Below are 16,406 nucleotides of genomic sequence, written 5' to 3'. Positions count from 1 at the left end.
GTGTGGAATAGCAGAATTCTAAATTTGTTGGTTTCTCAACATCCAAATTCTTGCAAATTTGTATCCTGAGATACGTAAGTAAAATTACAGCCCTGTCTCAACAGTGATAAATTTTGGGTCTTCCATTTAAAAGCAGACAGCCCAGCCCCCTTGTAAAGGCACCTAAATATACTGGATGTACACAAAAGATAATTTCACCAAACAAGCCAGTACACTGCTATGACCAGAATCTTCAACTTAGCTTCCTTCCCCGTCTTCTGCCCACCTGCAGAGTTTAACCCAAGTACCAGGCCGTGTAGTTCCTCACACACCAAAACTGCCCAGTACTCTGTGACGCTGGGTGGAATTCTTCGCTGGCTTGGGAAACCCAAACAGGACTGCTTATATCTCGGTGAGTAGTTCGTGAAACAGCTCAAACTGACAAACACTATCTTGTCCTCAGATGACTTTGGTTTGTGTTACTGGGTCAAGGCCAACCAAGACTGGCCCTACACCCCTCAACAGCCTCTCAGGCTAAACTGTTTTCCCAGAGCCGCCCTGAATTCCAGCCATGAACTCAGCCAGCACATCCACATTTTAACCAAGAACACCTCAAAACGTGCAGCCCAATCAGAAGAAATTACACCAATTCACACAGGGATGAAAAGGACGTCAGTGTCCATTACTGAGAGCCAATTATGAAAACGGCGGGCTGAACGAGTTAACCCACAGCAGATTTAGGCGACGTGGGGAGACTCCGAAGTGTGAACAGTCACTGACTTCTAGACCTAGACGACCGCGCACGGGTCAATAAGCCGGACAAATCCCGCGCGCGCCGGTCGCAACCGGGACTGTAGAGAACTAGCCGCACACCTTCCTCGCGCCCGCCCCGCCCCAACTGGCCGAGGGCCGAGAGTCAGTGGGCGTGGCTGGGCAGTTGCCCCGCCCCTGCCGCCCGCCACTCGGGTCACCTGACCCTCCCGTGGCTCACGTGATCCGCTCCTCGCGCCGCCATCTTGGAGCTCCGGATGAGGAGGGGCAAAGAGGGGGAAAAGAGGGAAAGGATCCGGGAGAGAGGTGGGCGAGGACCAGGGCGAGTGCACGGCAGGGCCCTGGCCGGCCAAAAGAGGCTAGCGGAAGCAGCAGCCGCCGCCTGACCGCAGGTACCGCGCCCCGGGGCCGCCCCTTTCGCTGTGAGCGCCGCCGCCGGCCATGTGCATCCTTCCCTCAGGCCTCAGCCGGCGCCGCTTCCTCCTCAGAAGGCGGACGCCCGCCGGGTGCTCGCCACACGCCCCAAGTTCCGGGTCCCATTTCTGTCCGCTGTGCCTTTCAGGGCTAGGCTGCAGAGACTCCGGGCTTGCCCAGCAGCTGAGGGTGGGGGCGCTTGCCGCTCCGCACACAGTCCCCAGTCCAGTCCTTAGGCAGGCCATCCTGAGGCTTTGCTTCCCTCTCCTCTGCAGCAGTGAATCGTTTAGGCCAGTCAGGATAGACCTAACAGCGCTCACGGCCGCCCTCTTCATTACTTTCCTCAACCCCCATTGCCTCGGCCGTGTAGAACCTGGTACAGAAAAGCAGTCGTGGCCTTCCTCACACTTCACCCTCTTCACCAGTGGAATAATCTTGCCAGAGATCACAGACCGGTGAGGGCCTCTCAAGGGGATGGTTTGTGTGGAAGGCCTGGATGATTAATTAGGCAGAGGGCAGCCCTCCCAAACCCGAAGGTGGTCGGTCTTTCTAGCTCTACAGTGGGCTGTGATTTGCTATCAGTCTGCATCGCTGTTATCAGGCAGTTACTGGTTTTATCACCACCTGGAGTTTGTACTTTCTTCAGCACTCCACTTTATGTTGATTAAAAGAGAAAGTCTGACCCTTCACATCTTTACAGCAATAACTGGTTGAAAATTAACTTCAGAAGAGACCGAGTGATTTGCTTTCAGCCCCACCAGTGCACTGTGTTGCTTAACCATAATCGATAAGGTAGTTGCTTTCTGGGTGAAAAGAATGAGCATTCTTTTGATCTTTTAGACTCATTCTTGGCTAGTATAAGAAATGGTAGCAAAGAAATATAGGACCAGGGCAGAAAACTGCATTAGGAGATATATAGGTCAAGCCACTGACATATATTTTCATGCTACTATTCTGCCCACTATGCTTGTCAAATTTGCATAATCCCTCTCTACATTCTATTTTTGATTAAGATTAAAATAGTACAATGTAACTTACTGTTCCATACTCATTAGAAAATGTCAGTAAAACCTGTAGGGTATTTAGCCAGTTACATACATTCTGAGGTAAAAGGAAATACATAGTTTCCAGAGCTATTCTTTCCTAAATTCTTCAAAATCCTCACGTCTACTTGTTAGATAAATGATGTGAATTAATATCACACAATTACATTGTATGAACACTCTTCTCACTTTCTTTTTGATACAAAGTATTGGAATGTTTTCACTGCCCAAATGAATCATTACTCTGTTTCACCAAGAAGGAGAAATGTTTGATACTGTATACTTTCGTTCTTGGTCACAGCTGGATTTTGAAGATTGATCCAAGGGACTGTATTAATTTCAGGAATTGATTTGAAAGACACTGGCTCTGCCACTTAACAGCCATGTAACCTTGGGTAAGTCACCTAAACCTCCCTGAGTTTCCTCATTTGTAAGATTGTATGGCACCACCTAGCAGATCCCAAAGAGTTATGAGGATCAAGTACACTGACATACTCTGTATAGCTTAGCTGTAAGGGGCTGTTAGACTTTTTAGTGTGTTCTTGTTCTCACTGAGAGTTGACAGGAAAATTGGTATATTAAAGACAGCATAGTTTTAGAATCAGATTGATTGGATTCCAGTTCTTAAATTGGCTTATATCTTTGAGCCTCATGTACTACTGTACATCTGTGAGGTTCCTCACCTGCAAAACAGAGACTAGTATTACCAGGAATTGTGTGAGTATTATATAAATTCTGCACAGGCAGTACTCCCTGGACTTGCATCTCAAGGGCAAGGCTTTCCTCTTATTTTTTTTGTAGTCTATTAACACTGTGATTGGCACATTATAGGTGCTCAGTAAATCATAGTAAATTTCAGTATTGATGAATTTTAGTTAGCCATTATGTCTTAACTTTAACTGGCAAATTAGAATATTCTCTTAGGCTAGCTTCCAGCTCAGAAATTCTAGACTGTGAAATTCATACACTTGAGATATTTATGCTTTTTTCTTAGTGGCAGCTAATAATTACATTGAGCTAAGGAGATTTTAAATCAAATAAATTGTAACTGGCATTAGTAAGGTAAACCTACACAGTGTAGGCCGCTTCCACGTAACTATATAGACAATTTGTAATCTAGGCACTGGAAAGTTTACCCATCCCCACCCTCTCAATTTTAAACTGAAGAACCTAAAACCCACAGAGGTAGTGACTTGCCTAAGGTCACACAGCTAACTGAGAGGATTTTAGAAGAGAGACCTATGAGCTTTTGCCCCTTATCCTTTTTTGGCCTGAGCAAAATGTTTTGTACTTTTGAATTATGAGAATGTGGGAAAATGGAGAATTGGCATTACTTCTGTGGAACAATTTTTTTAAGTTGAAAAAGAACAAATCTTTTGTGTGAGACAGTTCTTTATATCATATTGTGCTGTCTTAGTATATACATAGAAAATTATAGCCTTTCTCCAGGCCCACATGAATTGTTCAACTTGATTTGACTTAGGATAAACATACTACTGTAACTAAAAGGAACTAATTAGATACACAAGTAAACCAAATAGCAAATTATAAGGAAATAAAGACAACTAAAATAATTTGGCTGTTAACTTTTCTTGGAAAAGACATTAATTATAAGCTTTTGCCTCAGTATTGCTGTTGTCAAGGAAAGATATAAAAGACTCAGTGGAAAAGGTTATAGAACTTTGCTGGTTTGGAATACAGTTTTTGATTATTGCTATGTAACAGTCTGATCTAATGTTATTTCTAATGATTTCAAACAAAAAACTCTCTTGTTTCACTCATACCTTTAGTCTTCTGTCTTTTTATTGAACTTTCCTATTCATCTATTATGATCTTTTCCCTGACCTCTAAATAGCATGTTTATTCTCACACAAATAAATGATGATTATGGCAGCCTTTCTGGTCACTCTTGCCCTCGTATCAATAGTACTCCAGAGAAGCAAATGGTGCACTCATTAGGATAATTCAAGGAGAGTATATTTACAAAATTACTGTTAGAAAAGTTTTCAATTTGTATAGGCAAATCAAGGGAAGAATGCAGTTAACATCTAGTGGTATCAAGAGAAGGGAGAGGTGCCAGAACCAGAAGCAAAGCCTTGTAGAGCAGCCTGTCTGGAAAGAAGTGGCACTCTTTTGAGCAATAGAGCCAGTCCAAATTGACCTAGAGGTGAAGTGCTCAGATGATGAATAGCCTGTTCTCAGTCTGCCAAGTCCCTCTGATCTGTGATGGCTCTCCATTGGCAGATCTTAACCAGAAACCAAAGGGTAGGGGAGCCTAATGATGTCATCCTCCTGGGACCAAGAGCAGAGTAGAAAGAAAGATTCAGGGAGGCTAGAGGGCAAATGGATGATGATGTCTGACATACTGCACATCCTTTGGGGTCCGGTATACATCTTACCTCTTCAGAAAGTCTTTTGCTTACTTTCCTAGCCCAAGGGAGCTCTTTAGTTTCTGTTAGGATCTGGCCATGGACTGTTGCCCTCTGGTGATTTTACCTTTGTGTTAGTTATTCCATTATACAAAACCTGCTAATTCTTCTTAGCTTCTAAATGTTTATCTTATTCACTCCATTTGGTTTGCAGCTATCGGTGCTATGAATTTAAAATGTTTTCATTTTTCCTGCTACTTTCTTGGTGCCTTGCACATAATTTTTTTTTGGCATTTTATTATGAAAAACTAAACATTTACACAAGCACAACAGTATAATGAACTAAGCAACTTCATCTCTTTTATTCAAATAAGTTATTCTTCCCTTGACATATTATGTGTGTATATGACTATAAATATAATGTGTAGATTATGTATAATGTATAGATATATGTATATCATATAGAAGATTCCATGAGAGATCAAAGTAAAATTTTTGTGAAAATTTAAGAGTTGGCTTTAAGATAACTGCCCCAGTGTGTATGTTTTTATATGAGTTGTTTGCTTAACCTTTTTTTAACAGAGGCTTTTGTTTTCATGAGTTTTAACTTGTGCACTGATTTGGCATGTAGACCCAAACTGGTTTTTCAGGTGTTTCCTGATATATTTTATGTTGTCATATCTGTTTTATAGCTGCCATTACTGTACTTATCCCCAAATGTATGCAGCCTCTAAAATGAGATACTTACATAAATGTTCAGGGAAAATTGGAGCATCTGCTGCAAATTTCCATTAGTTCCTAATGCCTGAGCAAGCACAGCTTTAAAAATGTGAGTGTTTTGTCAGATTCTTTTGTATTAGTCTTTCTTGAGATAAGATGAACTCCTCCCCCTCTCTTCATTTTCCTTTCTTTTTTTTTTTAAGGAACACACTGAAATATCCATGGGGAATAATTTGCACTATGCTGTCTCCCTCCTATTAGATCATTAAGTGAAAGAGAGATAACATGAATCACCTTTGTGATTCTGTGGGTGTGCAAAGTCTGTTGAGCAAACATTCATGGTTGACCTCTAGGTTATCAATCAGCCATACGTGGATGATATACCTCATGGGGGAAGAGACCTTAGATCCACAGTGAATAACCATAGGTTGTTCAAGAAAGTGAATGGGGATTCCTATTACTAAACTTAACTATTTAACACTAATTTGCATTTAACAGCTGAACTGAAAGAAATAAAGCTTTGAATTAATGATCCTAAAGGGAGCTCACATAAAGAGTCACAGCTCCTCTTGACCTAAAAGTGTGGAATTCTAAGGCAGTAAAGTGATTTAGGAAGCGACAGAAGGGTTTTTCCAAAGAAACAAATTGTTCACCCTTCTTCTCTTCGGTGAGTTGAAGTTGAGTGTGGAAGTCTAAAAAGACCTTTGTTCTTTCTGAAGAAGATGAAAAGAAACTAATTTTTTTATTTTTTTGTTTTTTTGGGGGGTGTTTTTGGTTTTGGTTTTTTTCCCGTACCAGGAATCGAACTCATGATCTTGCACTTGCGAGGCAGGCGCTGTACCGCTGAGCTAAATCCCCAGTCCCGAAAAGAAACTAATTTTTTAAAAAGTGGTTTGGGGAGAGAATGACTGAGGGATCTCTAGCCTCTGAGAGCTAGGGTAGCAGCAGTGTTGTGCAGTGCACTGCCAGCCATGAGGACAAATAAGAAATGTGCCCCACAAAAGAGAATGTGTAGATATAAAGCTGACCTAATGGACAGAGTATTAGGAAAGAGATAAGTAATACTAAAGAAGCCTAGAGGAAAATGTTTGTATTTTTGCCTGATGTGGACCAAGATAGATAGCTGATGTGCCAGAAAGAGGGGAGAATAAGAGGGAAAGTCGTAAGTGCTGCCAAGAGATGATATAGGCAAACTAGTACTGAAGCAGGTTTGAGTGCTGGTGGAGTCGAGCAGGATAGTTTTTAAGTCTGATCCTACAAGGGAGGGCTGTTCAGCTATGTGGGGTAGAGGAGCCATGATTCACCATCTAAAATAAAAATGCAGAGCCTCTACTGAAGTTTAAGAATACTATGGTCTTTGGTCTATATCTAGTGCCACTAAAATTTTGTTGGCTTTTATTGAATGTTGTAAGATTCCAGAATGCACCTAAAATGTGGAAAAACAAAACTTGTTGCTGGAAAAAAGCCTAAACTGAAAAATGTGATCCAAGTCAACAAATTAATTTTACTTTAAGCCAAAGGAAATGTTTGAAATTAAAATGCTGCCAGGAAATACAAAGAGTATTCAAGACTTAGGAGGAACATTTATGAGTATTTTATGTTTGGTGACTTTTGTGGCAGTAATGCATTATTGGAACTTACAGATAACCATTTTTAAGGATTCTGTTCATTTCAGGACCTGAAACACAATGGAAATGTCAACTTTTTCCTTCTCTAATGCACCTTACACTTTCAGGAAAAAGAAATGTATGTATGTGGGTATGAGTAATAGTTGACCACTAATATGACTTCTAGGAAAAAACCACAGCGTACTTTGTGGTTTATTTTCAGGAAGATAAATTGAAGGAAATGAAAGAAGGAAGTGGGTCATTGCTTTTATTTAGTTTCATCTGGATATACATCTCAAATTTACTATGTCCTTTATAATAGGTTACATGACTGTATTTTCACAATTTCAAAAATCTGGGGTGGGGAAAAATTTTGTGATTTTTAGTAATAAATTTACAATGATATTTTCATATAAGAAGTACTTTCTCAATAATGTTATTGAGGCAGGGAAGTAGTACAGTGGTACCAGCTTACCTAGCCTGCATGAAGCCCTTGCCTCAATGCCTAGCACCGCAAAACAAACAAAAAGAATTGTATCAAATCATACCGGTTTTACATGACATAACATGAGCCCTGAGAATGGCTGTGTGTCTTTAAATCAAGGAATAGAAGTTCTGTGTTTGTTTACTTGTTTTTGGCATTCTGCAAAAAAGAAAGTAATGATTAGGAACAGCTAGATGTCAAAAGCAAAGTCAATAAAGAAAAATGGAAAAAAAAAAATTGTTAAAGTCATTTCCAAAGAAATAAGTGAAGGACGGCAAGATCTCTTATCATCAAGCTTGACAGGAGGTGCATTCCAAGGGGAAATTCTAAGAAATTTAAGCCTATTTTGGGAATAGGCAGGTACCCTGGTAGGTAGCTACTAGCTTAGAAAATGCTTAGATGAGATTAGACACTAAAATTGGAATGTATTTCCTAAATTGTATAGCTGTAATTATCCTATAACCTGGTGTGTCTTTCTCCTGTACATTATCCTTTTAGATATGGAAGAAAGCAGCACTGTTGCCATGTTGGTACCAGATACTGGGGAACAGGAAGCTGTATTGACTGCCGAAGGTGTCATCAGTCCCTCATTAGAAGTTGATGAACAAAGAAAACTTAAAGCAGATCCATTAATACATGTTATCCAGAAGTTAAGCAAGATAGTAGAGCATGAAAAGTCACAAAAATGTCTTCTAATTGGGAAAAAACGCTTGCATTCGAGTGCTACAGCACAATGTTTTGAAGCCGAAGAACTTTGTGAGATTCCAGCTAAAGTAACCCAGTCACCTGCTGCTGGTATTAGAAAGGCTGAGGTATCACAAGCAAATTTTATCCCTGACTCTGTTGCCCAGAATGATGGGACTGGGACGGCTATGTCTTACCAGTGTGGCCTTTGTAAGTTTCTATCATCTTCTTTTTCTGTGTTAAAAGATCACATCAAGCAGCATGGCCAGCAAAATGAAGTGGTATTCATATGCTCAGAGTGCCATGTTACATCCAGAAGCCAAGAGGCACTTGAAGTTCATGTGCTAAATGACCACAAAAATGATGCCAACAGTCACTCTCAATCCAAAGCCCAACAGCACGTAAGCTCCTCCAACTCATCATGTCAGAGAACCACAGAAAGAAGTGTTGAAACCGTTTCTGATATTCCACTAAATGTGGACAGTTCACAAACTCTTAACGTCCAAACTGCATCCATGGCAGAAATGGGTAAAAGAAAGTGGTATGCATATGAACAATATGGCATGTATCGATGCTTATTTTGCAGTTACACTTGTGGCCAGCAGAGAATGTTAAAGACACATGCTTGGAAACATGCAGGACAAGTTGACTGCACCTATCCAATCTTTGAAAATGAAAACGAACCCCTTGGCTTGCTGGATTCTTCAGTGCCTGCTGCACCTGGTGGAGTCGATGCAGTAGTTATTGCTATTGGAGACAGTGAACTCAGTATCCACAATGGGCCATCTGTACAAGTACAGATTTGCAGCTCAGAACCATTATCGTCTTCCTCTCCTTTAGAACAGACTGCAGAAGACAGAATACACCTAAGTCAGGCAGTTACCCTTGACCCTAGTGAGGAAGAAATACTAGAAGTGATGTCTGATTCAGAGGAGAATCTGATTGCTGACAGCCTACTTTCATCAGCACAGAAAATTATTAGCAGTAGCCCAAATAAGAAAGGTCACGTTAATGTGATAGTGGAGCGTTTGCCAAGTGCTGAAGAAACTCTTTCACAGAAGCACTTCCTCATGAATGCTGAAATTGAAAAGGGGAAAAACCAGCACCCAACAGAAGCCCAGACTGAATGTGGAAGAACAGATGATGTTTATCATGCTGATAAATGTACCGTTGATATCGGGGGGTTGATTATAGGCTGGAGCAATCCAGAGAAGAAAGACAGTGAGTTAATAAGTAAAAGCCTGGGTACTGATGAGAATGCCCCTCCAGGCCGAAGAAGGACAAATTCTGAGTCTCTTAGGCTGCACTCCTTAGCTGCAGAAGCCCTTGTCACAATGCCTATCAGAGCTGCAGAGCTAACAAGAGCTAATCTTGGGCACTATGGTGATATAAACCTTTTAGATCCAGATACTGGACAAAAGCAAGTAGAAAGTACATTGGCAGCATATTCAAAAATTATGTCGCCACTTAAAAACACATCCGATGGATTAACTAGTTTTAACCAAAGCAGCTCTACCTTGGTAGCACTCCCAGAGGGTAGACAGGAATTGTCAGATGGGCAGGTTAAGACCGGTATCAGCATGTCCCTGCTCACTGTAATTGAGAAATTGAGAGAAAGGACTGACCAAAATGCCTCAGATGATGACATTTTGAAAGAGTTACAGGACAATGCCCAGTACCAACCCAACAGTGACACAGGTTTGTTAGGGACCAATCTGGTGGAATACATCCCTAATGCTGAACAGCCCTACCGTTGCCGCCTGTGCCACTACACAAGTGGTAACAAGGGCTACATCAAGCAGCACTTGCGAGTCCATCGGCAGAGACAGCCATATCAGTGTCCTATCTGTGAGCACATAGCTGACAACAGCAAAGATTTGGAGAGCCACATGATCAACCACTGCAAAACAAAAATATACCAGTGTAAGCAGTGTGAAGAATCTTTTCCTTATAAGGTAAGCAACACTTCACAAAATCTTTTGGGGACTTCAGAGTTTTAGATTGAAGAGAGAACTTTGTAGATCTTGTGTAGCCACCTCATTTTGTAGATAAGGAAAATAAGTTCTGGAAACATTTGATGCTTTGCCCCAGGGAATCCCAGCTAATTAGTGTTAAAGTTGGGACTAAAATCCAGGTTTGACTGAGAATTCTATCCGTGACTGGTGTCTCCTTACTGGCCTCGGTATTTACTGGTTTAATGTGTATACCTTTGAAATTATTGCCAGGGATAGAGGCACATGGCCTGTAATTCCAGCCCTTGGAAAGCTGAGGCAGGAAGAATGCCCCAAGTTCAAAGCCAGCCTGGGCTGCGTAGTGAATTCAAGGCCAGCCTGAACTACGTAATGAGATCTTGTCTCAGAAAACAGTATTGCTTTTAAATCACAAGGGAATGTATAGTGGATTAACATACACATTTGATCCATACAGATTTAACTGTATATTATCAACACAAAATATTGGTGTTTCTCATATGCCCCCCAAAATTGCAGTCAGTCATCTTAGCTGCTACATAACAAGCGGTAATTTCTATCATTTTATCAGGAGGAAAAGTGGGCTGTATTAGAAAGCCAGTACAGGAAAAATAGAGCCACATATGGTGTGTTTAGTGAGCAGTCTAAGAAACTTCGAAGGTTTACTCAAACTGATTCTTCCCTTGTATACTGACTATAAACCCAACAGCCAGTATCAATGAGATTTATTTTGTGAAGGAGGCTTGCCGTCATTGAATCATTGGTTTAGAATTCTTCAGTGTGCCACCTGACTGAAAAATTGTATAAAATGTATCTTAATTGCCTAACTAGAATATAGCCTATTTTTTTTTTCTCAGATTATGCAGAATTAGGGGCCTAGGTAGTGGTAAAAAAGATAATCAGGAACAAAATAGTCTTTTCTGTTTGAGAGTCACTGCTGCTTGGCTTACCCTCATGAAATTCTAAGTAGCACATCCAAATAGGCTGCAAAGGTGCGCAGTTGGCCTGCGTACCGTGATGACGCCCTCTGGCTGGCAGCCAGAACATGCCTCACCTGAGCCTTGGCATCAGGAACCCAGAATGGGGAGGACCAGTGGAGCGGGGATTTCAGGGAACCACTCAAGGATGTGGCTCAAGGGAGCCACATCAAGCTATATGCTGATAACGGCCTTAACTTGCCCATCCAGAAGTTTCTTTTGCTGCTGCTGTAAAAGATAGCTGCCTATTTGAGGGGTAGAAATAGCTAAGGGTCTCTGTCCTTGAGGGAGCAGTTGTCTTCTTACCACATCTAGTTGGTATTTAAAGGCAAAAAGTAGCAGGAGTCCACTGGTTACTGACTGAATTTATTTTTATAGAAGTGTTATCCTGAACACTGTGCTCTTTCCATCTCTGAGCCGGCAAGTGGTTGGTAAGCATGTAAATGTTGTGCATAAACACCTTCTAACATACAGATGACTTCCTTTCAGATAATGTAAAAGAGGAACTACCTTAGCTTTTTTTCTGTAAATTGTCAAATGTGTCACTGTTTTAGACAATTTGATTTTAAAATATTGGTAATACATTCTAGATACTAGGCCATGAGAGCAATTAAACTCTTTTTTCCACAGTCTCTTAGTAATTGGACATGTATATTTATTGAAAATTACATAATCATTTCTCTCTATTTATTTAGAGTAATCTGAGGAATCATGAGCGAGAACAGCACAACCTTCCAGACACCTTGTCAATAGCAGCTTCCAATGAGCCAAGAATTTCCAGTGATACAACTGACGGGAAATGTGTGCAGGAAGGTATCTGTGCATTTTTAAATACAGACCGCAGTGACTGACATGTGAAGTGAAAAATGCCCTTTGTTATATGGATTATTTTCAGGGCTAAAGCATGTATTCTTTTCTACTTTTGTACTATGAATGTCAGTGAATCTTAGCTTTGTTCCTAAGGAAATTCTGAGTACTAAATGAAGTAAATTTTTACTAGGTCCTACAAAGAGGTACAGTACTAGATTAGTTAGGATTCAGCTTCCTCTGTACAAGTAGAAATTGCAGTTAAAAATTACTGTGTCCTGTAAGAACCATGCTATACCATAGACCCTTAGAAGATGGTATACCAGCAAGCAAGAGAAGCTGCAGCATAGAAAGCAAGCCTCCTCTCCCTCTCCTCCCGCCTGTCAACCTGCAGAGAACATAGCTGTTACAGATGGTAAACCCCCACCTCAAACTTGAACTGAGGCTCTCTGCTGTGATCTTATTCTTCAAGTATAAGTGCCAGATTTCATCCGCACTCTTCAGAAAAACACACAGGTCCTTTTATGCACTAGTTAGTTAGGTATCAGTCAGTTGAGTCTCTGGGAATAGGAATATTGGAGAATCAAAAGATTTAATTAGAGTTCCATGAAAAGGCGCATGCCACATCAAGCATTAGGGATAAAGTGTAATAAGCTGCACTTCTTTTCAGCAGCTCACTTAAATTGATAAGCTTTAAATGTCTCAAGCGTGGTACACAGTGTTTATGGGAAATAAAACATATTGGGGTGACTTTCCTTTTTAGATTTCCTAAGAATTAAAGTTTGAAACGACTACAAAGTGAAATGTTTTACCATAATGTTTCATTAAATTATACCCCAGAAAGCATAACTGATTCTAGAATGTTTCTGAAGGAACTGATTTTGACACCACTGTAGCACCAAAATTCCCCTGTCAAACAGATGTCATCCCTGTAAAACTATCCAAAACAAAAGGAGTTTATGACATGGCATCTGTTTCTGCGATAGATGGCTGAGCTAAAACAGTTTTGTTTCCTTTTTACGAAATAGCTCTAAATGCCTCCTTTTATTTTAATTCATTATGTTTCCATATCCCCCTTAAAGGAGACATTAAAACATTAGAAATGAATGGACCATAAATCCCTAATGAAGGAATAAAGTGCTACTCAGTAGCACCACCTACAGTTGATATGTGCTGGGATGTATCTTTTCCAGTACCATCTTAAAAAGCAAAATTTAAAACTGCTCACATAGTTAACAGATTAAATATCACAATTTTAATAAAATTATTCAAATTTCAGCTCAAAATTGACCATTCCAAACTTTATAGTGTTAACATGTGTCCACCATATTCCGCTTCACAGCATGATTGATCTTTTTGGATTATGTTCTTGTTCTTAGGGTTAGGTGCATAGATTTTAAATTGCTTGCCATGCATTTAGCCCCACTTGTCACTATTTGCTGTTTTGTCATAGCAGTATACGCTTCTGATAGCTGACCTCATCCTGCATACTTACACTTGGCTGGGTACTTTATTAATTCAGCATTAGATATTTTGAACTCTTGTTGACAGGCCAGAGAACAAATCTTTAGCTCACAAAGAAGGTAGAAATTCATGCATTGTTAAAACTTCTTTCATTACTTAGTAAACTTATTTAAAAAGAGGGGCGAGGTATGCCTTTGTGGTTCATGTCTTATCATTCTTAAACTATAGATGCCTGCAGGCAAGCTTCCAACACAAGTCCAGCATAATTGTACTTCAGGCATTCATTCAGCCAAACTACCTTGCATGCCTGTCTTAAACTGGGGACTGTGCCTGGTGCTGGGGGATACAGTGAAGAGTGTCACTGTCCTTGAACCCAGGCCAGTGGAAAACTTAGAAGGGATTAATGGGTTTGTCAGCAAACTCCATAGGTCCTCTGAGAAGAGCCTTGGACAAAGCACTCTCTCATGTGGTGTTTCCTCATGAAATTTAATTAATTATCCTTTCTTAGAACCTTTAATTTGTGAAGCCCTGGGGGTTCAGCATAAACAAAGCAGGTAGGTCCTTAACCCTGAGATTCTATAGCTTAGTAATAGGTCAAAGAGTTTACCCAGACAAGTAGGTAATATACAACTTTGGTGAAGAGAAAAATATAAGACTTCCTAACCATGCTGTGAGATTCTAATATTTCCATTTTGTAGATGATAAAACTGAGGCTTGAAGAGAGAAAGTAATTTACCCATGATCATGTAAGTAGTAAGTGGCAGAGCAAGGACTCAGTCCCAATTTAGAACTTTAAATCCAGTCTTTCCATTGGAAACATTTGTTTGAAGTAGCATAGGCTCTCATTCTGTGCTATATTAAGTTTTTCCATCTGTCACTTTTATTAGTTGTCATTGATCTGTAATATTTCTCACATAAAACCATTATCCAATATTTCACACACTTCATTTTTGAGGTTTTTTTAAAACTATATTTGGAACAGTGCCATTTATAATCAAGTCCAAGTTTTTAACCTACCAATTAAAAGCAATACTTAGATTATAATTATGATTAGTGTATATATTATTGTTATAGATTTATACAAGGAAATTAGGACATTTTGTTCTGCCTGACAGTGTTATTAGTCAAAGAAGATTTCAATTTTAGAAAGCTTAAATTTAACTTAAGGATTTTCTTTGCTGAAATTTCAATGTGGGTTTTCTTTTGTACAGCTAATTCTACTTTTATGCTTCGTGTACTGGTATTCTGCCTAAGCTTTCTTCCTGACAAAGGACACACAGCTCTTCCTGCTCTGCCAAATTTTTAAGCTACCATGCTTGCCTCTTTTCTGAATATAAAGCAGTCAATGTGGGAATAGCTGTGAACTTTATGCTGACAGAAAAATAGATAAAGCATCAAATATCTTCAGGAAACAATTTCATATGATCAAGCCATTCATCTTGTATTGTCATGCTTGAACTACTCAGCCCTGTTGCAGAACGAGTAACATTGCCTGTTCCCATCAAATCCATGTTTGCCTAGAGAGCTGCATACTCTATTCATAACCTTTGTCCCTGTAACCTGTCATTTTACTAGATAAAATTGTACTATATTGTAGAGCACTTCATAATTTGCAGTTGCTTTTCTTCCCATGTTGAAGTGATAGCTGACAGTAGTTGCAAACCAGGGAAATCCACAGGACAAAAGACTTGTATGCTTTTTTATTGAGTTTGCTATATGTGTTTCATGGCCATACTTTATATTAGATTGTATTATTAAATTATAGCTCATTGCCAAATCATTGTTTCTTTAAGACAGTATATCCAATATTAATCAGAATAACATCTTTCAGATTAATAGTGTATCTCTGGTTAATTCAGCTGCCACACAATCAGTAGGACAGCTGGAAGCAAGTTCATTATACTTTTAGAATTTTATACAAAGTTATGCAGAAACCAGCCCAACCTATCTATATTCACAGGTCAGATGATGTTCGATTTATATTTGCTGATAGTCGAGGTGCCAGAGAATCTATAAAGCCATTTCAAACTTGTTAAATTTAAACAGTGAGAAAACCTTGATTGAAATGTTAATACTGTGTGGTATAAATATTCACTTACTATGGAATGGAAATGCTATCATGTGAATCTTACAAAAGCATGCTTCTGAAACTCTGAAATACCTTGTCTAGGGAATAAGTCTTCAACCCAGAAACAATATAGATGTGACGTGTGCAATTATACAAGTACAACATATGTTGGTGTCAGAAACCACAGACGAATTCATAACTCTGATAAACCATACAGGTAAGTATGATAATCCTAGAATTTTAATGCTTGTATTAAAATATTGGTAGTAAAAAAAGAAAATAGAAATAATTACAAATTCATAGCACTTGTTGAATCACAGGTTACTAGGTAACAAACTTTTATCTGCTGGCCTCCTAAGTCTTCTTTAATGTGTTAAGGAGTGTTAACTTTTAGCTCGTCTCAGTACCCATAGACATTTTGTCTGGTTGAAATGGAGGGAGATAACTTGTCAGCTTAATGTCATTTGGGTATAAATTATAACAGGTTTTGGTGTAGAGTACATCTCAGTGATTTGGTGGTTAGGTACTTTTACTTCCAGCAAAAGGTCTTTAAAGCTTAAAGGTAGTAAAATTCCCTGTAAAGGTACTATTGAAAATTAGCCTATAATGTAGAACTGTCATGTGTAGAATAAGGTTATTAGTTCAATTTTGTGAATTGATTTTTCACAGCTCATTCTAATGTGCTTTTAGAGAGAATATAGGCATTCTCAGAATTAGCTAATAGACAGAAATCATTATTTCTTAAGTAAACTTGGCCTTTTGTAAATAAATAGTTCGTTATTGGTTTGTGGTACTGGGGATTGAACCCGGGGTCTTTGCACTGACCTGCATCCCAACCCTTTATTTTTTGTTTTGAGATAGAATCTCACTAAGTCACTGAGTTACCAGGCCTAGCCTGGAACTTCCAATCCTCTTTCTGATCTTAGCCTCCCAGAGTGCTGGCATTACAGGCCTGCACCACTTTGTCAGCTTGTTGCTTGTATATAATAAAGGTATAGATACTTTGCAAAGGTGTCCATCTGTGCTGGAGCAGTTTATTCTATTTGCAG

General features: G+C 39.6%; 1 protein-coding gene across 2 annotated transcripts in view; it reads left to right on the top strand.

The window, feature by feature from the left end:
* The first annotated feature begins 961 nt into the window (after positions 1 to 961).
* Positions 962 to 16,406, top strand: part of Znf507 (zinc finger protein 507) — a 34,275-nt gene continuing 18,830 nt past the window's right edge. The window contains exons 1-5 of one of the 2 annotated variants that reach the window (XM_005400091.2): positions 962 to 1,142; positions 2,509 to 2,602; positions 7,886 to 10,026; positions 11,714 to 11,831; positions 15,460 to 15,574. In XM_005400091.2, coding sequence (XP_005400148.1) covers positions 7,888 to 10,026; positions 11,714 to 11,831; positions 15,460 to 15,574 — 2,372 coding nt within the window. In that variant the 5' untranslated portion in view covers positions 962 to 1,142; positions 2,509 to 2,602; positions 7,886 to 7,887. The remainder of the gene's footprint in view (positions 1,143 to 2,508; positions 2,603 to 7,885; positions 10,027 to 11,713; positions 11,832 to 15,459; positions 15,575 to 16,406) is intronic. The other variant, XM_005400094.2, reaches the window with a different exon arrangement.

Source organism: Chinchilla lanigera, unplaced genomic scaffold, assembly GCF_000276665.1.
Source record: "Chinchilla lanigera isolate Chin_1 unplaced genomic scaffold, ChiLan1.0 scaffold00067, whole genome shotgun sequence".
Classification (NCBI taxonomy): Eukaryota; Metazoa; Chordata; class Mammalia; order Rodentia; family Chinchillidae; genus Chinchilla; species Chinchilla lanigera.
This window is presented reverse-complemented; position numbering and strand designations above follow the sequence as displayed.